General features: G+C 31.6%; 3 protein-coding genes and 1 pseudogene across 3 annotated transcripts; all 4 read left to right on the forward strand.

The window, feature by feature from the left end:
• The first annotated feature begins 1,632 nt into the window (after positions 1-1,632).
• On the forward strand, positions 1,633-8,134 carry LOC124832646 (caffeoylshikimate esterase-like). Its single transcript, XM_047306906.2, has 8 exons — positions 1,633-2,182; positions 3,274-3,303; positions 3,438-3,567; positions 3,650-3,796; positions 3,907-4,037; positions 6,402-6,539; positions 7,380-7,478; positions 7,724-8,134. Exons 1-8 carry the CDS (start codon positions 1,892-1,894, stop codon positions 7,958-7,960), a joined length of 1,203 nt encoding a protein of 400 aa, XP_047162862.2. The 5' UTR covers positions 1,633-1,891; the 3' UTR covers positions 7,961-8,134.
• A 3,174-nt stretch (positions 8,135-11,308) lies between these two features.
• On the forward strand, positions 11,309-12,696 carry LOC124832650 (uncharacterized). Its single transcript, XM_088108689.1, has 2 exons — positions 11,309-11,547; positions 12,318-12,696. The coding sequence occupies exons 1-2, from the start codon at positions 11,309-11,311 to the stop codon at positions 12,694-12,696; spliced, it is 618 nt and encodes a 205-aa protein (XP_087964815.1).
• Positions 12,697-14,923: 2,227 nt separating this feature from the next.
• LOC148202833 (uncharacterized) lies at positions 14,924-16,023 on the forward strand (annotated as a pseudogene).
• A 2,055-nt stretch (positions 16,024-18,078) lies between these two features.
• LOC124832653 (VQ motif-containing protein 8, chloroplastic-like) lies at positions 18,079-18,803 on the forward strand. The gene has a single exon (XM_047306911.2). It carries the CDS (start codon positions 18,150-18,152, stop codon positions 18,678-18,680), a length of 531 nt encoding a protein of 176 aa, XP_047162867.1. The 5' UTR covers positions 18,079-18,149; the 3' UTR covers positions 18,681-18,803.
• Positions 18,804-27,922: the final 9,119 nt, after the last annotated feature.

Below are 27,922 nucleotides of genomic sequence, written 5' to 3' on the forward strand. Positions count from 1 at the left end.
AGAACTGCCTAACATCGCCTAACCACCACCCGATGCTAGCAGCCACTGCCTGAAGTCAGTGAGGGTTTAGAATTTAGGGTTAAGGGTTTAGGATTTAGGGTTTATGGTTGCCCAACAAGCTCGTCTTATATTGTGGCGCCCAACGTCCGTGATGTGTTGCCTAGTGCTTCTAGAACTTGTTTGCTCGTTGTGTTTTCAATATTGGGTGCAATTCCTCAACACTAGTATTTGCTTCATAATTATTTTTTTCTTATCGAATCATGCTTTCTTGAAATTTAGTTTTTCCTTCATCAATATTGTTCCTATTTCCTTATTTCACACGCTCGAATATAGATTAGAAGTAAAACAAACACTAAATAACTAAAGACAAAAATTAATAAGATAAACTTAAGAATTAAATAAAATGAAACCTATAAAAGAATTGTTTTATTTATAAAAGTATATACATGTCTAACACTTAACCTTTCATGGTCTGACTTAAATTGTTTAGATATGTGGGTCCACTCAATTATATTCAATATACTCAATTCAACTTAGCAATGTTGACTCAATTCAACTTAACACAATGAAGGAGAGTTACTAAGTTGGATTCAACCCAACCATGTGTATTTTGATTTGATACTGTCCCGCATATATTAGCTCATATAAAACTTTTGTTGCTTTGGTTCGGAGATTTTTCTTATATGAACTTTTTAGCCTTTTGAGCTTTGTTAGTCCTTACTTATGTATAACAGGACTAAACATTGTGGAATAAGCCAAATTAATAAGTTTATCTAGATATAAGGAACATTCTTAAAATCTAGATCTAGATCATAGATATATACTACGGGAACAAAATTATACTTGAAACCAACATATCAAACAAATATATTACAGAGCAAGTTATTTCACTAGACCGACCAACCACATACACATATAATTATAGGAAATAAAATTAAGCAAACGTAGAATGTGAAATGACTTCTTTGAACCATTTATTTGACTTTGAACTTTGAATCATGAGAAAGCGAAGGGAGCACTTAGAATAAACTAACATAAAACTATTTTCTTTTAATTAATAATTTTAAACTAAATTATAAATATGTAATTATATTAAATACTCCAAAAAGAACACTTCATCTTTAATTTTGAATTAAAATCTTAATATATATTGATGAATAATTTTTGGAAAAAGTAATTTATCACTAATATTGAAGCAAAGTTTTCTCTGATAAAATACTAAGATCGTCTCCCAAAATATTTAATAATAGTTTCAGTTCTGAAATTTGATATTGTAGAAATTAAAATCACATGATTTTATTTTGAGAAGTAATTATTTTTTTTGTAAAGTAAAAATTTAAACTAATCCAATCCAAAGTTTTTATTGAAGAGAGTAAGTCCAGAATTCTGGGTAGACAAAACTTATGATTAAATCCCCATAAAAAAATAATGAGATAAATTTAAAAATACAAATAAAATTATCAAAACTACTTTTCAACTGCATGTTCTACAATTAATTAAGAAAAGATTATTAAATAATAAGCTAACCACGGATTTGTAATAAATCATTTAATTAAATTTATATCCTAATACATAAATTTTCTTTCCATACAAAAGAAACACACTACCTGCTTAGTGCACGTTAGACACGTGCAACAGGCGTGCTTCCACCGACCCCAATTTGGCGAGAAAAGTGAACGTCGTACGATGTGGTGACCATTGTTGGGAAACTTGGAAAGTGGTCTCTGATCGGTGCTTCGCGAATGCTCACATTGGGGTTTTGACTTTTCTCTTCGATTGCAATGAAAACCACTAGTGCTATTAAAGAAATCCAACCTTATTCTCTTGTAACCTTATTCTCTTGTAAGCGTTTTCGTGATCCCATACACACCCTTGTTAAAGTTCGTTGACCATGGAGCTCTCTACGCCCTTCAGATTTCAATCAAGGAACCTCATCTTACCCTTCACACACATACCCATCAGCCACCCTTTCAAGCATCCACCACCCTTTTCAACCAAGCTCGTTAACAAGCCCAAAAATTCTACACTAACGGTGAGAGCATTGAGAAAGACACCTATTGAAGGGCTTAGCGATGAGTTGAACACTATTGCACGTCGTAACCTCGACTTTGCTTACACTCGAAGAAGGGTTCGCGATGCTTTCACCGAGGTGCATCAGCAGTTGGATCATTGCTTGTTCAAGGTTAGTTTAGTTTTGACAGAGTGGCTGATAGGTATTTTTGGAAGAACTACATTAAGGACTTCTAGGTGATAAAGATAGGAAAAAGTTGAAATTAGCTTTTGTTTTTGTAAGTTCAAATTATTTAAAATTTATTGTATGCAAGATAATTTGTAAAATTTTTCTTGTCTCTAAATTTGCAATTTTAATTTATGTAAGCTAATTTTAATTTGTAAAAACTTTTTTCATTTTTTATCTTCATATTTGTCTTTAGAGATCCATCCGAACATCTTCTAGATAAAAGGTTTTAATTGAACGAAGTTTGAGGTTAACATTTCTATTTATATCTTTAGTTTTGAGTTAGTATATTATTTGGTGTTTGAAAGTGAAGTTTTTAACTATCATTGCTTTGATGGTGTAACATAATTTGTATCTTTATACTAAGGTTTTCAATTGTGGTTGTGATCCTTAGTAATGTGGAAATTTGCTTACAAATGTGGCTGATGTGGTTGAGTTGCGATTCACTCAGGGAGACCTGGAAACCTTGACACTTTTGGCCACACTTGCCTTTTAATTAAGTTATGTTTGGATAAATGATTTCATAAACACTTTTAGAAGAATAAAAAAATCAATGAAATTAACTTACCGTAAGCCAAAATTAGTTTGAGCTTGTTTGGATAAATTTCTTCATAAACACTTTCAGAAAAAGAGCACAAGAAAAATATTGAATAATTTTTTCCGTAAGCTAAAGCTAAGTTGTACAGGAGAACTTCAACTAATTTTAGTTTAAAGAGAAATTTATTTCATTTTGCTTTCTTGTTTTCTTCTTCTAGAAGTATTTATAGAACAAATCATCTAACCATACCCTTTAAGCATAAGCTCAGTTGTAAAAACTCTCTTAAATTGGCTTCTCTAAAAGCTTATTTTTAATTTATTCATATCTAATTATTTTCTTTTGTTTTAAAGTGCTCATGGAGAAGTTTATTTAAACATCGTTAAAGCTTTGCTTTACAGAATCAAGTTATGTACGAACTCCTTTAATTTTCCATTAATGTATGTGAGTAGTGCTTTTTACAAGACTCGGTGACTGACTGATGTTTAACCTCTGTTGCTAGAATGCTCCTGCTGGGATCAGAACTGAAGAAGTAAGATTTTCTGCTTTACCTTATTATTTTCTAAAAAACCTAAGAAAATGTTGATGTTCTGAAGTTTTTTTCCTTTGACTTATTTGTCACCTTGCTTGAAAATGTTATTTACTTTTTATTTGCTTGATGGGTAGTGGTACGAAAGGAATTCAAGGGGATTAGAAATTTTCTGCAAAAGTTGGATGCCAAGGCCAGAGATTCCACTCAAGGCTTCTGTGTGTTTCTGTCATGGATATGGTGATACTTGCACCTTCTTTTTTGAAGGTTTGTAATGGTATATGATGTCCTAAATGTTTCTAAGGAAGCTAAGATTCTGATTTGGGGAGGATTTGGATTTTGTATTCAGGTATAGCCAGGAGAATTGCAGCATCAGGGTATGGTGTCTTCGCAATGGACTATCCAGGTTTTGGTCTTTCAGAAGGCTTGCATGGTTATATACCAAACTTTGATTATCTGGTTGATGATGTTATAGAGCATTATACAAAAATTAAAGGTGCGTCTTTAACTTTTCAGTATCTCTGGTGTCATATTGATAAATGTCGTTATATTTTACGTGCTAAAAGAAATGTTGTTATTGATTATGTTTTGTATTTCAATTGACAGTCAGGCCTGATCTGAGAGACTTGCCTAGATTTATATTAGGGCAGTCAATGGGTGGAGCAGTTTCTCTTAAAGTTCATTTGAGGGAGCCAGATGATTGGGATGGAATGATACTTGTAGCTCCAATGTGTAAAGTAAGCTCATTCTTCTGTACTTTAATTGTTGCTCAAGAACTTCAGTTTTCTTTAATTTTCAAAGTACGATTCAACAATTCAGCGTATTCCTTTATCAATAATTATTCCAATCTATAAAAGAAGTATACCTTGATAAGTGCATTTTGGTATTATCCATGAATTTTAAGCAAATACTGAAATTACAAGTAATTAAGATTGATGCAGTGTCAGTTGCTGTTGTGATGAAATTGTAAAGACCTCAAAAATTGCCATATTGCAAGCATCATCGTAGTTTCAGGCTGCAAGCTAAAACAATGTCGTTGCTATGTTAGACACTATTATAAACGGATCTCTGTTTTCTGGCATTGGGAAGTAAAAAGTATGGTCAGGATTAATTTCTAGAGTGAAGTGTCTGCCTCAAATCATATTCTTTAATAAAGATGAGGGACTACTATGTCAATGATGTCAATAGTGGGGATAAAAGGTTTAGTGTCTGTATGAGCATATGTGAAAAGGTAGAGGAGAGGTTGTGCTAGGATTAGATCATTGAGTTGGGTATATAGATAGGGAGAATGATCTTCGTTGAAAATGACGTTGTGAGATATGATAAGGTTGCAAATATGTAAATTGTAGGTGAGATAACCTTTGATATAAAGAGGAAAAACTAAAAAAAGCAATGATGGGCTCTTTGGTCAAGTTTCATGCAGTGGGAAGTGATAGTTGTGATGCAACAGAGATAACCAAAGACTTTAAGCATATTAATATCACATTGATGACCATGCAATTTTGTAAAGGGGTATATTTTTGAGAAAAGGTGAAGGAATGCAATTAATAAGATAAATTGTATGTAGTAAAGAAAAATTTCAGGAACTGTGAGGTAAATTGTATGTAAGAAGATATTTGTTACTGGAAACATCTTCGAAAAGCACAAAATGGCATATTCATTTATAGATCAGTTGATTAACAGAAAAAAACAATATCCAGCTTTTGTTCAGCACATTTGACATATTATCAACAAAGATACAGCATAATGAATCCAACACATAGCTACACATTTTGTACATTTCAGCAGCATTTCACAGGATTTACATTTTTTTCTAGCTTTTCATACTGCAGAAAGGGATCAAAAACTCCCCCTGCAGAAAACAACTATCTTGCAGCCACTAAGTTGATATACAGTTTCATTTGATTAAAGTATTAGAAAATGACAACATATATGCATTATATTTGCAGAAGCAATTTTAATTTATTGCTCCAAGAAACACCATCAATTTTGAAAACTAGGGTCACAAAACATTAACTCAGAATTCCTCAATTAGTTTAAGGAATCAAAGACTACTTTACACACATTAGATGTTTTATTTGAAGCCTTAATGATACAGACTTAGCTTTACTTATAAATCTCAAAACAGTTCAAAACAAGATACCACATTGATTCCTAGGCTTTCTCATAAGCCCTGCAAAACAAGTAAATAACAACTAAGCTACGCAATTTAAATGTGGGTCCTTTCATGTTAGTAGCATTGATATTGCTTTTGGGAATCCAAGTATATTTGCTACTAAGTACACCAACATATTTGGAATATTTGATGCATGACCCTTCTTTTAAACAACAGAAACAAGAAACAAAAGGTGTTTTGGGAATGACTTTTGCTTCTTTGAAAAAGAATATCCAATTCAAACTCTATCTATTACACACTTTTGGGAATTAAGAAGGGCGTCAAAGTTAGATTTTCCCATTGTAAACCTTTCAAGAAGAGCATCCAAGCTCTAACCCTAATTGTACATGGCAGTTTTGAGTCTTTCCTTTCCTGTAAATTAGTTTCTGTTTTCCCTAATTTGGATACTAACTTGTTATACCCCAAAAGCTATCTATGCTTTCTGTATCACACATCTCCGGTAAGGGAGTAAACACTTTTACAGTTTATGCATAAACTAATTTTAATTTGTGTAGAAGCTCAATTCATATCTTCTCTAGGTGTTTATAGAAAACTTTGTTTAATCGAGTTCAAAGGCTTTTAGCCTCTAACAAATAATGATTGGCCTTATTTGCATGATTACCCTCACTAGAGGAATCATTCTAACTTCCAGTATTCTTCATTAAAATAGAAATGAGATCGATACTATAGTTATGATCTATGTTCAATATTTACCTCGCAAAGCCACATAATTTTTTGGATGCCCTCTTGACATTGGAGATCTTTCAAAGGTCTAACCATCAAAGTACTTTGGATTGCTTTGATTCTTTCTAACATTCATTACAAATTATTTATTTTAACCTGAACAAAAAGTTATATTTTGTTTCTGCCCACTCTAAATCGGGGCTGTATTTTTTTTTTATAGTTGGATAAAACTTGACTTGCCGATCTCCTGTTTCTGATAAAGATTGCAGATGATGTGTTACCATCGGATGCAGTTATGAAGGTGTTAACTGTTTTTTCTAAGGTGATGCCAAAGGCTAAACTCTTCCCAAACCCGGATCTAGATGAGCTCTTCTTCAGGGAACCGAGCAAAAGAAAATTGGTTGGTATCTTTGCAATCATTAGTTATTGCGTGCTTCCATAATGATATAACTAACCTTTTCTCTTCCATCTCATGCTTCTTTACGAAAATGTCCTGATTGTTTTTAAATTTGTCACTTTTCATTATGATTTTAAATTTTAGTCATGATCATTTTTTTTTTAGATATGTTGCAATTTGCCAACAGTACGAAAGTACAACCACAGTTTCTGTTACAGAAACTTCCCTTCATTTTACTACAGCCATGATTTACATTTCAGTGACTACTATATCAATATTATCCGCATGATAAAATGATGGCATTGTAACCAGTTTTGCTGTTTGGAGTATTAGTTTCTATGAGCATATAAATATATATTTATATATATATGAGGTTCATCATCCTTAACATGACAACATAAGGTCGTCAAGGAAGAGCCATATGTATATAAAACTCCCTCCTTCCCAGATGACTGATGCTGAAGGATGTTTCATACATTATAAAATTAAGCATTCCAAGAAACGTAGTATTTGTTAGGTACAATTTTACTAAAATATTCGTGTTCTCTCTCTTGATTTCAATAAATGCATTATTAAGCCTTTTAAGACAAGAGTATTTATTAGAGGACAGTGTTGGAAGAGATACTTAAATATCTTGTTAAAAGGTGAGGGCATCAGTTATTTAAAATACTAAAACTGTAATTATTTTGGAACAGAGGGAGTAACTCTTCTATACATTTATCATCTGATCAGATCAGAATTTAATGTTTTACTTCCAATACGTGGGTGTCATTAATGCAACCGAAACAGACCAAAACAGATCCGTTACAAACATTTTTATTCTTCTAGTGTCATTCTTTGTAGGCTGTTTACAATGTTCTATGTTATGATGATAATCCACGGCTTAGAACTGGCATGGAGCTTTTGAGAACCACAAAAGAAATTGAGTCAAAAGTTCACGAGGTTAGTTATTTTCTTAATGTAAGTTGTGCTTATTCTATGGTTGTTTCTCTTTCTATATATATATATATATATATATATATATATATATATATATATATATATATATATATATATATATATGCATTAAAAGTCTTTCAATAAACTTCTCCAAAAGGACTATTAGAAGATAAAAATAAGAAAAAAAGAGAAATGAACTTTTTCACTAAGACAAGCATTTAATTGGTTTGTGGAATGGGTGATTGCAGGTCTCATCACCATTATTGGTTCTTCATGGAGCAGAAGATAAGGTGACTGATCCATTAGTGAGTAAATTTCTTTATGAGAAAGCATCAAGCAAAGATAAGACTTTAAAGCTGTATGAAGGTGGTTACCACTGCATTTTGGAAGGCGAACCTGATGACAGAATATCTGCTGTACATGATGACATTGTCTCGTGGCTTGATTTTAGAAGTTCAAGTAAACGAGGCCTCTCTCGTTCTTAGCGTTTCCATGGAATTTATTTTTATAGATAATTTAAAGTGTCTGAAGATAATATATCTTATTCAGATGAATAAATTTCAAGAGACAAAAATTCTAAAATTTACAAAGTAAATTTGATTATATAAAATAAAAGTTTAGATTTACCTGAAATGTAAGAATTTCATTGTTTGACTTTATTTGAAGGTGTTGTTGACTCAATCAAGATATCATTATCTCCATCAAGGTTAACACATGTTTCTTCAACTTTAATTAAGTCAGCTTAATTAAGATTAAAATATTACAGATTTTATATTGTTTTTTAATTCTTCACTAAAATCAATTATGATTATTTCTTTTATAATCAAATTTGGTTATATATATATTATTTTACCTTTCATTTCTCGCATTTTATTCATAGAAAATTTTGAGTTAAAAGTATAACACTTTTCATGTGATCTTACTTTCTCTAACTATAACTATATAATATTTTAGCGTATTTAAATTTATAATTTTGGATTGAAAGTATTAACCTTGATCTTAATTTCATAAATTTGTTGAGTCATAAGTTTAAGAACTACTTCTAAGAAGTGTCTTAAATTTTATCCCTTTTCAATTTGAAATCTGTTTAATTATACAATAATATATGTTACAAATATTTGAAAAATATTCCTTTCGTTAAATCACATTATATATAGCTACAATATTTGTTTAAAATAAAACTTTAGAATCATAAGACGAGAAAGTCACGATATAGAAGACCACATAGATGAAAAAAAAAATTAAGATGAAATCAAATATCTGAAAGAGGTAAGAAATCATAATGATAAAAATTAAAAATAATAAGTATTGGTTACTATTGAAATGTTAATACATATTAAAATATAGATGAAAACATTGGGTTCTATATTATGAAAAATGTATGAATAAGGTCATATTCGTTAAGTTTACAGTAACAACATTAACTTCATTATGATGTGGCATACTTTTTCTCTTCTCTCACTAATGCAGAATTGGGCTTTATCGTCACCCTGTAAACGTCAGACCACAAAATAACCAACGTAAATTATTTATCAGTGGCATTTTCGTAAATAAGTGGGCATATAGACGTCTGTTAGGAGGGTCCCCGACGTCTATAATATTATAGACTTCGGGGCCCCTCCTAACAGACGCCTATATGTCTGACAGGTAGGTGAAAAGTCATTTTTTTCTATCTTAGAGACGTTCGATCCCGCCACCCCGACGTCTAAATGGCCTGACAGAGTAGGTGAAAAGTTGTTTTGGACGTCATATTATGAGGGCCCCGACGTCTAGGCCAGAATAGACATCGGTTCACCTGAGGAGCCGACGTCTAGTTTGCTGTTAAATCAGACATCAAACCCGTAGTTATGAGCACTTCATTGTCTTCCTTCTCGCCTTTTCTCTCTGCGGCATTGCTTTTCCAGGTGCGTTTTTGTCTCTTTTGAACCGTTTAAACGTACTTTATTCCGATTATATTAGTCTTTGATTGATTATCTTTCATTTGAACTAATTAAAATGAGTTTTTGTTGTGTTTTGGTGCAGTTTTTCTCGTGTCTTTGGGTAGCGTAGTACCGCATTCTCCCTTTGCTAGTTTCCTCGTAAGAAAAGCTTGCGTCTTTTGGATGTCTTATAGCGTTTCAACCTAAAACCGAACTTTGGTCCTTGCCTAGTTCTATTGTCACCGTTCGTTTTCATTGGCGGTTTTAATGGAACTAGGCAAGGATCCAGATTCGGTTTTCGGTTGAAATGCCATAAGAGATCCAAAAGACGCAACCTTTTCTATGACGAAACTAGCAAAGGAAGAAGGTGCTACTACGCTACCTAAAGACACGAGCTGCAGTAGACGTCGGTTAATGTAATGTCTGACGTCTATAGAGCCCTTTAGACATCGGATCATGCAGTAACCGACGTCTATAAAGACGTCAGACCTGTTGAGTCCGACGTTTGATTAACGTCACCCACAAAGACGTCGGTTCTGGAGCTGACGTTAAAAAGTCAAAATAACAGGCGTTAAACGCCCTTTCTGGAGTTAACCCCATTACTGTAAACTTAACGGATAAGACCTTATTCATACACTTTTCTAAGGACCTAATGTCTTCATTTTTAAAACCATGTACTAAACAAAAATTCTTCTCTTAACATATAAACAAAGTAAGCATTTAAGCCTAAAATATATGTTAGGTTTAAGGGTAAGATTCTAGTTCAGTTTGTAAACTTTGTAACGTATTTAATTCCCACTTATATCAAAGGGATTGAGATCTAGATTCTCTTTTCAAATTTTTAATTCAACCATGGCATGTTAATGGAAAAAGTTTTTCAACAAATTATTAGTAAGAAAATATTTCATGAAATATAAAATATTTAATGAATTTAAAATATGAGTTTCTTATATATTGCAAGATAATGTTCATAAAATGAATTGTAAATAACATTATATTATAAAAATTCAACTTAGGAAAAAAAGAATGTAAGAAATTATTATTAATGTGAATATTAATCTAACGTTTATCGAAAGTGTGGTATATCAAAATAGTTTAATTGGTAATGATCAACAACATTCATTTATTCTGAGTTTGAAAGACATGAATAACTCTATATTGCTTGATAAAAAATAATTATAAATAAATAATTTTAAATATCAAATTCGTTATTATCTTGGATTCTGAAGAAAAAAAATTATTTAATGGAATGAGTATTCATGAATACCTACTTACTATGAACAATGAAAACTTAGTAATGAAGACTAGCATGGGAAAAACAGCCTACAGACATCAAGCTTAGAAAATAAGGGCTCAACATATTACCCATAAAAGCTTAAATATATTATACTTTGATTAAAATTATCAAATCATAACGAAAAAAAGAAAAAAAAAGAAGAAACTGAGCACTTGCAATCTTAAAACAAAGAATTTTTTCAACCCTTCAATCTTAAAGTTTATTTTATCATTGAACACCAGTCCAAAAAGTTTAATTTCAATGAAGAAGGAAGAATACCTGCCTACTATAATGCTATAGGTATTTCTTTTTTAATAGATTTAATTAGTCTTTAAAAAAATACATTAACTTCTGCAAAATTAGTGGAAAATTAATTCCAAAATACAGCTGAATAGTATTAACGGAAAATTAACAAGGAAGGTTTTGCTTATTTCATTTAATGTTCAAAATTAATAGCATTTTTAAAACCTAATGTTTTTTTATTAAATACAATTAATACCATTGAATTCAATTATATCGTATTGTTGTTGTGAAATTGGTTTTCTATTTTGTCTTTTCTTTTTCTTTTCCCAAGTCTAGATATCTATATATATGTGTGTGGACTTTTGCAGATTATAATTTTTTGGTGAGTAACAGCCATGGCTTCTACCTCCAAATTCCAATTCTCAGTTCTCATATCTCTTCTTTTAGTTTTATTTTTTTGGAGTGTTGAAGGTAAACTTCCCCAATCATGCAAGAAATATGAGTGTCCCACTTACAATGTCGTAGAAGCTGGAAATGGTTATGAAATTCGAAAATATGATTCACCTGTCTGGATTTCTACGCCTCCAATTCAGAACAAATCTTTCGTTGGAGCTACAAGAAATGGTTTTATCAGGTTATTTCATTTCCTTTTTATAAAGTTAATTTTATCTGTAATACATTAATAACTTTAGGTTTTGTAAGGAATCTGCTAAAAAAAAAGTAAGATACTCTATATGCTAATGCTGTGTTACGTATATAATTTAATTAAACCAACTAAAACTAAAGGTAACGAGTTGAAGAAGGAAAAAATGTGTACACATAAACCTTCACCAATAATCTTTAGAATTTGTAACGAAAATTAGCATTATCTTTAGTTATAAATGTTAACGTCAAAAAGATTCATGCTAAATTTACCGACACTTCAAAATTTATCTATTATTCTTCATTACATTAAGAAAATAGAATAATGAAAAACTACATTAAACTCATATCAAAATATACAGATAAGGTTCAAAAAAGTTAAACACCCCTATGAATAGGAACTTGGTTAATTCTTATTATAAATATAAAACTGTAATTTTATATCTACATATGTTTTTTCTATTTATTGTAACTTTTTTTTTTCTTAAACACGCGTATGGGATGATCTTTTTATAATTTTTATTATAATTATTGACGGATAATCATTTTAGGGTTTTGTAGGTCATATATTTAGATATTACTTACCAAGTACTTTTTTTAAGTAATATTCGATAGTAATTGTTTTATCAAATTAATTCAAATAAACATATGAATTGTGTATTTGGTTTAATTGGCTAAATTTGTGATCACTTAAAATGTATTCTAATAAATCAAAACAGTGATAAACTTGGGTAACCATTGGTATTTTATTTGAGTTTTCAGGCTATTTAATTATGCCCATGGTAAGAACAAGGAGAACAAGCAGATTAAGTTGACAGCACCAGTTACGAGTGAAGTCTCTTTTAATGGAGGAAAGCCCTCCATTGTTGTGAGCTTCTTTGTGGCATTAGAGAACCAAAAGAACCCAGCTCTGGCAGATGGTCTCAGTGTTAAAAGATGGAAAAGTAAATTTGTAGCAGTGAAACAATTTGGTGGGTTTCTGACAGATTCTAACGTTGGGAGGATAGTTGCTTCCCTGAATGCTAGTCTTGGTGGAACCAAACCCTCGTTTGCTTCTAGCAAAAGTTTCATTATAGCACAATATGATCCTCCTTTTAAATTGTTCGATAGAGTTAATGAGGTATGGTTCTTGTCTGAGTGATGATACTGACAATCGAGTGGAATAAACTAGACTAGAAAAAATCTCCATGTTATCTTAGTTTAGTAATCATGTCATAGATGAATGTTGCAATTGTATAAATACTTATATGAATGAATATCGGTGTGATGGTACTTTTATAACAAATTTGTGGATGCATAAACTTTAATTTTGTCTTGTTAAATTTACAACAATTAGATAAAATAGATATTTTGCGAGATTTGGTACTGTTACTAGATGCACAAAAACCATAATTTTGTTGAAAAAACACTCATAAGGCGATAATGTTATATAAGGACGTTGTGAACGAAGGAACATATATAGCAATGTCAACATGAATAATACATAGTCAATAAGTTGAATTTTAACTTTGTTTACAAAACACTTAATATTATGACTTAAATTTATAAGTCACTTTAAGGTTTATCAAACAAGGTGGTGTACTAGAAAGAATGTTATAGCATTATATGAGTTTTTTTAGACCATCTTCTATGAAGCAAGATAACTCATGAAAATTCATTGGGCCATCCCAACAAATTTCAAAATATTCACTTGTATAATATGATTTCATAACACTTAGAATATTTGTATTTGTTATCATGGGTATAGAATGAGCTTGATTGTATAATTGGTAATTGTAATTAAGGTGTGATTTGATCATAGGTCATAAATAAGTAAAAACCAATTACAATTTCCATAAATAGAAATATAAGTAAGATAGTTTGTTATCATTAATTGTTGCATTTTATTGTTTGGACTCATCCGGGTGGAGTAAGACATATGGATGCGTTATGAGCCTATATTTGCGATCTAATTTAAACTTTAATTTAAATTCAATTTTTGTATTTAAAATCTTGATTTAAATTAAAGAAATAAATAGTAAATATTTTATTGAGATACATAATAATAATAATAATAATAATAATAATAATAATAATAATAATAATAATAATAATAATAATAATAATAGTATGTTTTCTATATCAGTTTAGTAAGTAACCTTGAAGGCCCTGAATTTAAAAGGGGAATTTATTTAACATTGAAAGGAAAGAATTTAAATTAACCTTGAAGGCCCTATTAGGATAGAAGACGACTAAATGCGATGACGAGCGCGATGTATGACGAACGCAACGATGATTGCAGCGACAATCGCAACGACATCGATGATGATTTGAGCACGAGTTGAGTTGTGGGGAAAAACAAAAATCTTGCGCGAAAATTTTAGAAAAAAGATGATGAATGTGATCGTTTAGAAAATTTTAGGGAAAAAAACACCAAATTTCTGTTTGGGAAAGGAGAAAATGTGAGAGGTTGTACAAATTTGGAAAATTTTGAGTCTAAAAAAGAAACTAGAATCTAAAAATTGTATTTTAAATTGTAGAGAAAATAAACCTCCCTAACGTCAAAACCTCCATTATTATCATCATTCAATCAATTCCTTTTAATTATTTTAAATAATATTAATTTGTGAATGGTTTTTATAAACTCACAAAATAACGTCTACAGAATAACATTTTTTTTAGTTTGAGTGCACATGTATGTTCTTCAGGGTGCATGTATACATATCTGCGTGTCTTTTGTATGTAATATGGTAAAATTATAATACTTTAGGGTCTCATTTTCTTTTAAATAATCAATCCTTTTGAATTTTGCACAAGTTTAATTCATTTAAATATTTGATTTTTTTTTGTTACTTTTTCATGTAATTCATTTAAACATGATAATATATATATATATATATATATATATATATATATATATATATATATATATATATATATATATATATATATTTATCGATTCAATATAACAATATTAATATATTTTACTTTTAATTCTATATAAAAAAACATCTTTAGTACAAAAAAGTTATAATTTTTCCATTAATAATTGATAATTAAAGTAATTAAACATGTGTTTAATTTTTAATATGTAAACGTAATTTTACTAAAAGTAATTAAGAATAATATGCTATTAACTTTGAAGAGAATTTTAATATCTTTCTACTAAAATTAATTTTTTATTTATTATATTAAAAGAAACAGTGAATTAATTGCTTACCCCATAAAATAATTTATTATGTAATAAATATTTGTTTTCAAGCATTAGACTCATTTAATAGTTGAGAGTCCAAACATGTGCATATATTTGTGAACTTTGTAGGTTATGATACTTGTGTGAATATTAAATCGAATTTGTTGGTGATTAAACATTTGTCATTTCTTTGATCATGGCTGCTACCAGATCCCAATTCCTAGTTCTCACAAGCTTCATCTTAGCATCATTGCTGAATGTTGAAGGAAAGATTCCCGAAACATGCAAGAAGTACGAGTGTCCCACTTATGATGTCACAGAAGTGGGCGGGCAAGGACTATGAAATTCGTCGCTATAATTCTCCCGTCGGATTTCTACCTCCGCTATTCAAGACGATTCGGTAGTTGCAGCTACAAGAAAGGGTTTTTCAAGGTACTTTTATTTTCTTTTATTGATTTAATTTTTCATTTATATATCAGCACTATTTATAACTGTAATTATTGTCTCACTAGTTTGAACTCCTTGAGTTTTTTTAACATTATGTCAAATTGGGCAGACTATTCAGTTATGTTAATGGTTACAATAAGGAAAAGAAGGTGATTAAGATGACAGCACCGGTGATTAGTGAAGTTTCAAAGGAAAACTCCATTGTTGTGAGCTTGTCCCGTGGCAAAAACTTGATGACTTGTACAATTATTGTTGATGTGATATTGTGAGGTCATTTGAGGCCAATGAGAAGATGCCATGTGGCAGATCCCTTTTCACCCAAAGTTAGGGTTTCACAATTGCGGAATGGGCTAAGGCTTTCTCTGCGTCCTCATGAGAACTAGAGGTTCTAACACGAATTGCCGTGGAAGCGCGATTTAGGTATTGACAATGGTGGCGCGACTGCTGCTTAAAGGAGAACTCCATGGCACTACAATTTGGTCCTCACGATGTAAATAAGTTTCTGGTTCTATTTTGGATGCAGGTTGATGGCAGCACTTGCGAGGAGAATGGGTTTCGTGCATTGGCAGGTTGTGCAAGAACGATGAATTCGCGAGGAAGAAGATGTGATTTAGGGTTTCTATTTTTGGATTTTTGTGTTTAATTTCGCTCTCACTTTTTAACAGAGCAAGGAAATAAGGTCTTGTGTTTTTCCCTATAGTTAATGTCTTGATTCCCCCATTATTCTCCTGTTTTCACTGTGTTGTAGGTTGTGGCAGCTGTTCTCACAACCTTGCAGCTACTTGTCTGGAAAATCTTTGTAGACTGGGTCTGCTTACCCTTACTGTTAAAGTAAATCTCACCGGTTGAGATCTTAGGGAGCAATTAATGATATGTGCAGTATCCTACATCACACATATCCTTAATATCTTTAGGAATCTTCTTGAATGGTTGAGGGACAAAGAATGATATTGTGAGTGGCTGAGAGATGGAAATAGGGGCAAAGTTAGTTACATAAGTGTGGTGCAGTTATTAGATAATGCAGGCAGAGTAGAAAGTCCTCTGGGTGAAAATTAAACATGTTTATTTTTTGTGGGGGCAGTAGTTCTTTGTAAGAGCTTGGTGGTTGGTTATTGTAGAAGGGTTTCTCCACTATAATTTTATTCTTTACAAAAACAATACCCACCATTTTCTTCATTTCATTTAATGATTTCTATGTTATTACCTATACCGCTTCTTGATTCCATCAAACTTTTCCCATCTACTGGATTTGTTGAGAGGGAAAGTTTGGAGGAAAGGGATCAAAATTTTAGGAAAAGGGTAGATGAAGGTCGCATTAAAAAATGGATGCTAAGATTGCCATTATAGAGAATAAAATGACAAACCTCGAGACAAAATATGGATGTCTCTCATTCCAAGTGCTGACACATATCATTTGTGAGCTAGGGTTCATGGCGGCGGCGCTCGCGAGCTAGGGTTCATGGCAGTGACGCAAATGGGTTGCTCTACTATGCGATTTGGGAGTTCAAAAATTAGAAATTTTTCTGGGTTTTGTTGTGTCTGAATCACGAGGAAGAAGATGGTGTTGATGGAAATTCCACATCATTTTAACCCTAAATGTAATTAACACCTCAAATGTAGAATTCATCAAGATTTTGCCAGCGGGGCAAGTCTACCGTTAGCCTTTTTAACGCCGTAAGCAAAAAGGACTAAAATGAACCGTTTTTGCAAAATATAAGATGTTAATGAACTTTTGAAAAAAAGAAAGACAACTTTGAACATACCCTACAAATCGAGGGACCAAAATAGGTATTAAACCTTGTTATTTTTAATCGATATAAAATAAATTTCAATATTAATATTTTTTTATTTTATTTTGTTATGGAACATTTTCAGATACACAAAATCAAAACTAATTTTACAAACTTAATTATTTTCATTCAAACTTTTCTAAATTTCTAATCAACCTAAAAGCACAATCATACAACATAATTTTCATATATACCTTTCATTTATTAATTTATAATTCTCAGTCAACACAATATCTTCGTCATATAGTCTGATTTAATCAGTAATCGAAGCAATCATAAACAAACAACTGTCCTTGGTTTGCTTAAGCAGTATTAGGATGAATCCTAGGGAGAGGTAGTTGATGTCAAGTAAGTCATCCGATGTAAAGAGAAATACTTCCTATAATAGATTTCCTTTAGTTGTAAAATTTTAAAAGTTTTTACACAATAAATACGTCATTCATAAAATTACAAATTTTCCAAATTTACAATATAATACCAAATTATATATATTTAAAAATGTGTATATATATATTTATTTATTTCAAAATACGGATATATAGGCTCAACACATGTGATTGTGGTAGATTAAATAAAAATAAGAATATATTTGTTATTTGATGTTGGAAGTTTTGCATCGACTAAAGATAAGACCAATTTTAATATATAAGTAAATGTAAATCCATCTTATAAACTGATTTTGTAGGATTGACTTAGACTTAAAGTCTCATTCTTAACATGGTATCAGGACCAGGTTAGATCCTATTTAACAAGATTTATGTAGACATATTATTCATCGAACGGTTGGATTACCATTGATAAGTCAATTTTGTAGGATTGAATTAGGCTTAAAATTCGTTTGTTAACCGTTTTAAATGTATTTAATAATTTAAAATTTATTCTCACACTTAAAGTATATTAAGAACTATTTTACCTTATTAATATTGAAATCCGAATTCAAAGTTTGACCAGAAAGGCATAAACGCGGAATAGTAGTTGAAGTGTGTGGTCTTTTTCTTATTTTCTTTTACCTTACATCTGAGTCGACGATGCCTATATTTGACGAATAAAAAAGTGAAGTCAATGGTCAGAAACGTAGGCTAAAACATTTGTCTGTATATATACATTCTGAATCTCTCTCCCATTTCAATCTCCCCAAAACAGTTTCAGTGTTTTGACATTGGTGGTGAAGTCTCAAGTCCTGAAATGAGAACTGCAACCACAAAGTTGGAAGCCCTTAAGGGTCAACGTCCTTCTTCCTTGTCCATCAACAAATATTCCCATTTGATTCGCAAGCCTTCTTCATCATCTTCCACATCTCATCTCGTATTGACCAAAGCCATCACCAATAACCCCATCATCACCTACACGGAATCTCCCAAGATAATTCACACTAAGCCTCGAGATTTCATGGCTCTGGTTCAAAGGCTAACTGGCATATCCAACTCCAATGAACATCTCTTCCACGATGCTGCCTCCTCTCAGAATTCTCGGTCTCTTACGAGTGATGACTCCAACAACCGACAAGATGAACAACAACATCGGGAAGATGTTGGGGATGGTCAAAGTTGTGTTAAGGAAGAGCCTTTTTCTCGTTCTAGTATGGATTTTTCGGATTTGCCTATTTTCACTCCAAATTCTGTGTTTACATATGCAGCAGGTTCGCCATTTGGGTTTTTGGGTGCTTTGTTATCACCTTCCGGAATGGAATTCATGAAAGAATTGCCTGAATATTAGTGGAATCAGTTAGTTCAATCTGAATATGTTAGTTTGTTTACATGTACATGAGATGAATCTTCTTTTTCCAAATTCAGATTTTTGGATGAATATGAAGATGCAAGTTTTTTTTTTTCTTGAAAATTTCGTATGTTAATGTTAAGAATGGGTAATCTGATGATAGCTATTCTATTAGGCTCTAACAATAGTTTTAATGAATTTTTAAGTTTAAGTTAACTTTATAAAATTTGTTTCATAAGATGAGATTTATACCTGATTATATATTATAAATTGACTATCAATTTATAAATAAAACACAACTATAATATTTGTGTGAAATTAATGATATATAAATTCATTATACAGACAAATTCAAACACATAAATTTAACTTATATAAAAGATTCACAACATCTTCTACTCAAAAATCTTAAAATAATAAAATTGTATTTTCTTTATATATATATTAAAATTCAACTGAATTTTCTGTCTAGGGTTATCTAACTTTTGTTTTGTAACAGTGGCTAGCACAGCTTGAATTTTCTGGCTTGCTCTATCTATCTTGTGAGACATTGTTGGATTCCCTGTTATATTATGCAGCCACTTGTTTTTAGTATTTTCTTATTACAGGCTGCCAGTTAGTATTTTGTAATTATTATGTTTATTTGCATTATTGATTTTTAAAACAAGGGGCATGCTCATGCACTTGCGTGAATACTATAAATTCGTTTTTCCTGTTTATCATGGTTTAATATATAATTTCAATGGGCGTCTAACAGTTCAAGCCCTTAGCCTCCCAATTAACAATGTATTTACAATACGAGAAATCAATCTCCACTATCACAACTTTTGTAAGACCCTAGGAAATCAGCACTGCAAATTATCTGTCAAATCACAATCAATGCACGCCACGTCATTTGCAGAGCCATTAAAAACCCACTAAGCACTGCATGCACGAACGCCACTTGTCACGTTAGAAGCTTCTGAAATCAGAAGTGGGGGTGCAGGTGTCAGCAGAGGAGACGCTCGTCCGTTTGGACGTGGGATTAACAAAACTGAGTTTTTGAAAAACTCTCTCTCTCACCTGCACACACTCTTCTTCTTCCTCAGAACCCAACCCTTCATTTTATCCACCTTCTCTCTAGAAACCTTCACCTTCTCTCTACTGAAACTCACCACCATCTTCTCCGATCAACTTTCAGAGACCGTAGGGACGTTCGCGGAACCGTGAGCTACAAGCTGGACCGAACAGTTTCAAAGGCTGAAACTGGTAAGTCTCCTTTAGTAGTTCGTTCTAGGGTTTCCTGAAAAACTAAGTTTGGCTGCATGCAAGTGTGTAGTCTAAGTATTTCGTTTTTCCTGTGGCTAGATTTGTTTTGGAAAAGTCAAGTGACATTGAGGGTAGAAAAACATTAGTTGGACGAAGCCAAACCTTCCGTCTAGGTCAAGCTGTTTACGAATCCGAGTAAGGGAAGCTTAATAATTTAATTTATACTTGTATGTTGTATGAAAGCATGATATGGATTTACTGTATGATATATAGATGTATATGTGCTGATTGAGTATGCATGAATGATCGCTTTTATGCATGAATGAATGTGATTTCTGTTGGTTGAACTGCATGTTGATTCTGATACGTATGGGTTGGAAGATGAATGTTTATTGTATAGTTTAATTTGTTAATATGATGAATTCTATAAAGTATGTGAATTAATGATGGATATGAAAAGGATAAAGTTTGAGTTGTATGAAAAATGTTGAGTTAAGATAGATGAAAAATCTGAATATGATAATTCTCCCTATGATAAATTACGCTCGTCATCGTACGGTCTTATATCGTTCGGTTTCCCTGAAAATGACTTAGAATGGAATTCTTTCATTTGGAAAGAACTCTGATCGAGAACGAGCGTCCCCATTTGAATTACTATATTTGAGCGTTCGGCTTAGTATAGAGATGTCGTATACCTTAAATCCAATAATATTAAATTACACCTTAAAATAAGTAACGCTCGGTCTTAAACCAAGCGTTCGTCTTAAGTAGCGCTCGGTTTTGTATCAAGCGTTCGTCATAATTGGTGCTCGGTCATCTACCCAGCGTTTGTGCTAATGAAGTGTTCGGTCTTATACCGAACGCTTGTCCTTACCTTGGATTTTTCTTAACGGACGTAACTAGCGTTCGTCCAAATACTTCGTAAAAGTATATTGTCGCGTTCGGTCATTGACTGGCAGTCGACTCCTTTAAACTAATGGTTCATAGTGTAGTCAATTCCTCATCTTGTTGTATCTTCATCCATTGGATTCTGTTTAACATCTTAGTACTTAGAATATTCTGAATATTGATGGTATCATTTTAGAGTCATTTCATTCAACTGAATTGAGTAGTAGTAACGTTCGTCAAATAATCATATGTCGAGTTATCCTGATTGGCGACGAGTACTTCTCGGTCTCGCTGTTCACGTTTGTCCTCATCCTTCAGAGGGTTGAACGTTCGTTATTTTGGGTATTTGAAACGAATGATGAAAATGATAATAAAGTATGAAGATTTAAAAGGTGAACATTATATGGAACGATTATACGATTATGGAATTTGAACGAGCGTTCCAAGGAGGAACGACTCTTACTTATATGGAATATTAAATTTGGTAAAGTATGACTGTGGATAAGTTAAGACTCGCTGTCCATCCTGATGTTCCGTGAGTACTCATCCTCATGTAGAGGGAGTATGTCATGTGTGGAAACGGCAGGAGGTCCTTAGTCCATAAGTTAACATGGGCGACGTAAGAACGGACTAACCTCGAGTGGCAGCTGTTTGGTGTATCCCAGTTACTACATCACTCGGGTGCAAGGACGCTTGTAACTACACAGATTCATACAGTCCGGACGGTCGGTCTAGAATATATATACATATGTAGGATGATGTTATATGTTGAGTTATGTGCTTGTGTGAATTGAAATGTTGGTGTATATGTTGATGTATTAATTAAATTACTTAAGCTTACCCTTTTGTTTTTCCTTGTGTTGTCCATTGTATGTGTACGTTCGTCTTGTCTTGCAATGATCATCCGTGTGGATGTGAGCAGAATGCGAGGCCACTCTAGAAGACGTCATTGAAGAAGAAAATCTGGTCGAAGTGGAAGTCAAAGCCGAGCCTTAGAACGCTCGTTTATGTTAGGAGTGTAAATGTTAGTTTCCATTTTGACGTTCGGTTAAATATTTTGTAAAACCGTTCGTTCTAGATTTTCCCTTTCCGCTTCGTGCATGTTAATTATGTATTAAAGTCGTTCGGCTTTGGAACCTCGTTTTTTTAATGTAAAGACTGAAGTGTTTACGGTTAATTGTAATTAATTCTGAATTATGGTAATTATTGTATTTTGGGATGTTACAACTTTAGTTTAATATCAAGCTGAAGTAATATGATATAGTCATAACTTTAGTGTTGAGGTAGTCGTTCAACATTAACACAAATTTGATTAAGGCTAATATGTTGGTTTTTTTTTTACATAGCACATTCGTGCCATATTGAAATGATTTCATTGATTTTAATTTTCTTTTGAAGTCGTTATAGACTGAAACAACTTTTGTGTAGAATAGAAGTCGTGTTATTATTGAACTATTCTTGTATGATGATTCATATTAAAATCGTGTGAAAAAAAAATTAACCAATTATATTAACTTAATGAAAGTTGTGTGAATGTTAAATACCTCTTAGCATAACATGAAAGTCACGTCTATATCACATGACTTCAAACTGGATAAAGTAAAGCTATACTAATAGGTAACAATTTTCTTATATTGAAGTCGTGTCACCAAACTTATAATTTTTTAAAATTTTACAACAATTTTATAAATTTGTAGTTGAATTGTACCACGTTATTAAATAAAAACAATTTCAATATCCAATTTTGCATGAATATTCTCAAATATAAGGGGATAGGTTGATGATTCCTCGTTGTCTAGAAAAATAGGTAAAATAAAGTATATGAGTATAGTAAGTCTATTACAAGAAAATCATTAAATAAAAACTAAGTTTAAAGATAAAAAATAATTAGTCATATATATCATTTTATAAATAAAAAATTAGTGGTATCTAAAATAGTTTCTATTATGAATAAAAATTTATAATTGATTTGTGAATTAAAATTTAAATTGGTGTCTAACATTAATTAACAAGATTTTAACTATAAAAAGGTGTCTAATTATTTTGATATTTAAAATTTATTACTATATTTAAATACTTTCATGGTGGTCTCATTAAACTAAATGTTCGGTTTGTGTCTTAAGTTACTAACATGTATTAGAGAAATAAGGTTATCATTTTATTATTTAATTAAGATTCTAGTTTCCAAAATTTAGAATAAATCCATTTTTAGCTTTATAAATTTTAAACATTATTTTCATTTCTGAAATTTGAAAAGCATGGTTTTTTATTTCTTAAATTATATACTCTTTAATGATTTTGAAAAATCACTTTAATGTTAAGATTAACACACTTACCATCTATATCTCTAAAATGTTACTAAATTAAAGTTTTAAAGATAATAAATAAAATTAAATATTTTATATTGTTTTATTATCTTTCAATAAATTGATAACATTTGTTAAGATAAACTACTTTTACACTTACATTTTATCATAATGTTCTTTAATAAGAAAATGAATAAGTTACAACATTCAACTAATTCTTATATATAAAACTGAATATATCAATTCAAAAGCAACGTCCAACAAGTTGAATTATTGAGTTTTCTTTCTACGTGGAGAATAAGTCCAAATAATGTAAATCATTATGTATCACTTGGTTTAATGAAGATGAGTCAGATTAGAAAGACACATATTATAGTGATTTTGAAGAGAGGGAAAAGTCTAAAGGAGAGAAAAAGGAAGAGAAAAAATCTTTTCCGCATAACACAAAATATGCACAGTGTTTTAATTATTGTGAAGCCGTTTACCGTTGGATCGAGCTGATTTTTAGACAGTGGGTTCTAGACGTATGGTTCTTCATTCTGACCATTCGTATCATCAATCGGAGGTCTAGATTTTTCGAGAAAATAGTCTTGCATCAACAACTCTGTTTTGGAGAAGTTTCATTTTCTTTGCTCTCATTTATAAACGTTTGTGTTTAGTTAAATTGGCTTATTGAAAACACCATTTAGTGTTTTTATTAGACATTTTTGTATCCTATTATTGATCATAGTGGACTTTTCTTTGGTTTGGACGACTTGTGGTTTTTACCCTTGTATTGAGGGGTTTTCCATATTAAAATTGTTGGTGCTTTTTTGTGTTTTGGATTCTACTTTTGTTTTATTTGGTTTTGGTGTTCCTAGTAGATTCTCACAAGAAGGTAGATTAATTTTTCGTTGCATTATTACTCTTTGTTAAGTTGTTATTGTTTTTGACCGTTTTTTTCATCACAACATGCTGTCTTTCTATGTAATGTGTAAATAAATATAACAACTCAAAGTAATATTAGGAAAGAATAAATGTGAATCAACAAGGAATGCTTACAACGCAGAACACACAAGAAAGTTATGTTATATATGTAATGTCCATAGATGTGTCAAATTAGTCTATCTCATATAATTTAGTCATATATATGGATGGAGACAAAAAAATTCTAAAGGACCAAAATAAATCATTTAGTAAAAAAGTCTGCACGACAATATATCCACAAAGTGTTATGGGTTAAGACTAGCCCATAGACCTTCTTTTGACAAGTTAACTATTTTATTCTTAATAATATTCAAAAGTTTTCTCGTTAAGTTAACGTATTCATCTAACTAATTGTGTAACTTAATTACATCCATTAGTCCTACACTCTTGAAACAAATTATGCAATTGTATTAACATCTAGTTTTTTATTATTGTTTTTTTTAATTTAATAAAATTATGTTTATTTTTATTCAGTTTTGATATACGAAAATGTTTTTATATTAGCACAATTTTATAAAAACAATAATTTGTTTGATTTTTTATCAATAATTCTTCTTAGAAAAAAATTATTTCTTTTTAAACTCAAACACATTTATATAATTTTAAATGCATAAAAACCTTCAAAATATGAAAGATATAAAAGTAAATGTGTTTTTAGGATTTGATCTAAATATATGTAATTTCTAAACATATAAAAAAGGACTTACTTTTAATATATTTTCTTTCAAAATTACCTTATTTCTCAAGCAAATTCAACATAGGTTATATTTTCAACTTTTGAAAATAATAAAATTATATATTTAAAATATGACTACAATTAAAAAATTATTTTGAATAAATTTTTATAAAATTAATATATATTCTTTAGGAATAATAATTTTTCAAGCAAATATAAATTAATTTCCATTTTTCAAAATTAATTACACTAACTTTTATCAAAACTACTTTTTTATTTGATAATGAAAAATTACCATTGAACAATAAAATTCTTAAAGTATAACTTTTTTTTTGGGTATTCAACATCCTGTTTAGAGTAAAGAAGAAAAAAAATATTAATAAAATAAATAATTAAAAATACAAAAAAAATATTTAATTTAGTTTTGGAGAGCCAGTCTCACTTTAACCTTCTCCAATTCACTTTACATGATTAGGTGAGATCACTAAGGTTTTGTTCACTTGAATGGATTTGGAAGAGAATGATTGAATGAATTTGAGAGGATTTGAAGGTAAATTTTTTATTATTTATTTGAATGGATTTGGAGGTAAATGAGAGTAGATTTGGAAGTAAAGTTTGTGGGAATTAGTGTAGAATTTGATTGATGTGATAGATTAAAAAAATTTATTTCCAAATCCACTCTTACTTACCTCCAAATCCACTCAAATAAACAACAAAAAATTTACTTTCAAATATTCTCAAATTCATTCAATCACCTCCCCTAAATCCATTTAAGTGAACAAAGTGATAGAAAAAAATAAAATACTTATAATATTTTGAATTTTGTAGAGACAAAAATGAAGCTTAAATTGGTTCTCCAAATTAGACCAATATAGGCTACCAATTAGCATTAGATTTTTATATTAGTGGACTAAATTATTTATTTCATCAATATAGCCAAAGGTTGTAGGAGAAGAACTCGTAATACACTGATAATAGGTTTTTTTTTTAATATTGCATTATTATAATCATCTTTTTCAATCTCATTTCAATATTTTAATGGTTTAATCCTTTAGTACATCCCTATTTATGTACGAATGTCTCAATTGGGTCCTCGTTTTTTAAAGTGTATCAAAATGGTCCTTAATTTTGAAAATTCATATCAATTGAGTCCTTTCCGTTAAGTTGGCTGGACGGCGTTAAAAAAATTGATGAGTGAATGCTGAGAGGACGAACGGACGCTCGTCCACCAGCGGACGAACGCTCGTCCACCAACGGACGAACGCTCGTCCACCAGCGGACGAACGCTCGTCCATCAGCGAACGAACGCTCGTCGACCACCGAACGAACGGTCGTCCAGTGTGGAACGAACGGTCGTCCAGCAATAATAGGTCGACGAGCGTTCATTTTCTGGTGGACGAGCGTTCGTTCGCTGGTGGACGAGCGTTCGTTCGTCATCTCAGCATCCACTCATGAATTTTTTTAACACCGTCCAGCCAACTTAACGGAAAGGACTCAATTGATATGAATTTTCAAAATTAAGGACCATTTTGATACACTTTAAAAAACGAGGACCCAATTGAGACATTCGTACATAAATAGGGATGTACTAAAGGATTAAACCTATTTTAATTGTTCTCAATTTAATTTATTTTTTTAAAATTACTTAATATAATATTTTTCGTAAAATTTATAGTAACAATATTATAACAATACATATGCTTTGAAACTGTGAGACCTGAAAAATTAGAATTAGAAAGCTGATAGGTGTATTACATTAATGAAACCAAATTTTAATGTTAAAACACATTCACTAGTATAAATATAATTTTAGAACATCCTGGTTCATTAGCCAAATCCTTCTATCTCTCTCTAGAACTCAGTTCTTCAAGTTCCTCTACTTTCTCTCTACCATTCCTCCTCTCTGAACCATTTGATTTCTGATCAGGTGGTGCCCTAGTATCCGCAGCGTAGAGGACTCCACAACTGACCGATCACTTTCTTCATTCGGACCGGTAAGCTATTTTCCCCTTTCCTCTGCTGTTTTGGACCTAAAGCATGCAATCTTTGCTGGTTGCATGCGTCTTATGCTTCCTCTCTTGCATTTCCTGTCCGATTCTAGCTTTAAGAGTTGTTCTTGATCACCAAGTGGTGGTGTGTAGGGTGCTGTCTAGGTTTGTCACAACTCAAGGTACTGTTGAGGCGAGTCTTTGAGCTGGGCTGTGAAGTTTTGAGGTAAGGGGAGCTAGAATACTTCTTTGAATTTGTGGTATGATATGTATGTATGCTGAAATTTGAATTGGTGTGCTGTTTTAGAGTGGTATTTGAGGTCTTAATTTTATGTTGTGGTTTGTGCTGAAACTGAAATCTATGAAATTGTGTTGTGATAATTCAAATTGATTTGAATGAGTTTAAATTGCTATAATTAGTCACATTGGAAGTGTTTGAAGTGTGAAATCTGTTATAACTTTGGTTAGATAGAAAATTTGGAGTTTTGATAGTGTTTTAGGTTATTATAAAGGAAGTGAGGTAGTGATTTTGAGAAGTAGTGGTCAAGGACTATCGTGGTCTGTTGGGGCAGTCTTTGCAAGTGTATTGTGACTTGTTTCAGTCACCAAAGTGATCCAAATAGGTGCGAAGTGTTAGAATTGGGTTTGGGGTCCTCAAGTTGTGGAAATTGATGTTGAGGAGAAAAAGTTGAGTTGTAATCAAGTTAGAACTGTAGTAAGAAGGTTTAGGAACATCTAGACAAGTTTAATTAGGTGTAAAACATGAATTAGAGGTGTTACAAATTGGAGATAAGGCCTAGAAATGGTAAGGGGGTGTTTGAGTGCATAATTCTACAGAATTTGTGTTATGTAGATTATGCAGACTCGCTATGCATATGGTCTCGCATAGCGAGTCCCTGTCGAGGGTGCTCTCTGTTTGAGTCATTCGCTGTGCGAGCTGGTGCGTTATGCGAATGACTGGAGGGTGCTGCTCTCTGTTTTGGTAATTCTCATAGCAAATCTGGGCGCTGTGCGAATGGTGGTTGCCTGGGAAAATGCTAATTCAATTCGAATAGCGAATTTGGGGCGCTATGCGAGGGTTTAGGGTCTGATAATGTGTAGCAGAATTTTCAGTTTAGCTAAGCGCACAAACTTGGTGCGCTGAGCGAATGGACTTTAGCTGAGTGCATA

The sequence above is a fragment of the Vigna umbellata genome, chromosome 3, assembly GCF_029865625.1.
Source record: "Vigna umbellata cultivar VRB3 chromosome 3, Vumbellata_1.0, whole genome shotgun sequence".
In the NCBI taxonomy this organism is placed as follows: domain Eukaryota; kingdom Viridiplantae; phylum Streptophyta; class Magnoliopsida; order Fabales; family Fabaceae; genus Vigna; species Vigna umbellata.

Excerpts from the sequence above, each read along its gene's own strand:
- LOC124832646 (XM_047306906.2), top strand. The coding sequence starts at position 1,892 with ATGGAGCTCTCTACGCCCTTCAGATTTCAATCAAGGAACCTCATCTTA. Across the intron at positions 3,568-3,649 it reads TTGCACCTTCTTTTTTGAAG|GTATAGCCAGGAGAATTGCA; the intron begins GTTTGTAATGGT and ends TTTTGTATTCAG. Across the intron at positions 6,540-7,379 it reads AACCGAGCAAAAGAAAATTG|GCTGTTTACAATGTTCTATG; the intron begins GTTGGTATCTTT and ends CATTCTTTGTAG.
- LOC124832653 (XM_047306911.2), top strand. The coding sequence starts at position 18,150 with ATGAGAACTGCAACCACAAAGTTGGAAGCCCTTAAGGGTCAACGTCCT.
- LOC124832650 (XM_088108689.1), top strand. The coding sequence starts at position 11,309 with ATGGCTTCTACCTCCAAATTCCAATTCTCAGTTCTCATATCTCTTCTT. Across the intron at positions 11,548-12,317 it reads ACAAGAAATGGTTTTATCAG|GCTATTTAATTATGCCCATG; the intron begins GTTATTTCATTT and ends TTGAGTTTTCAG.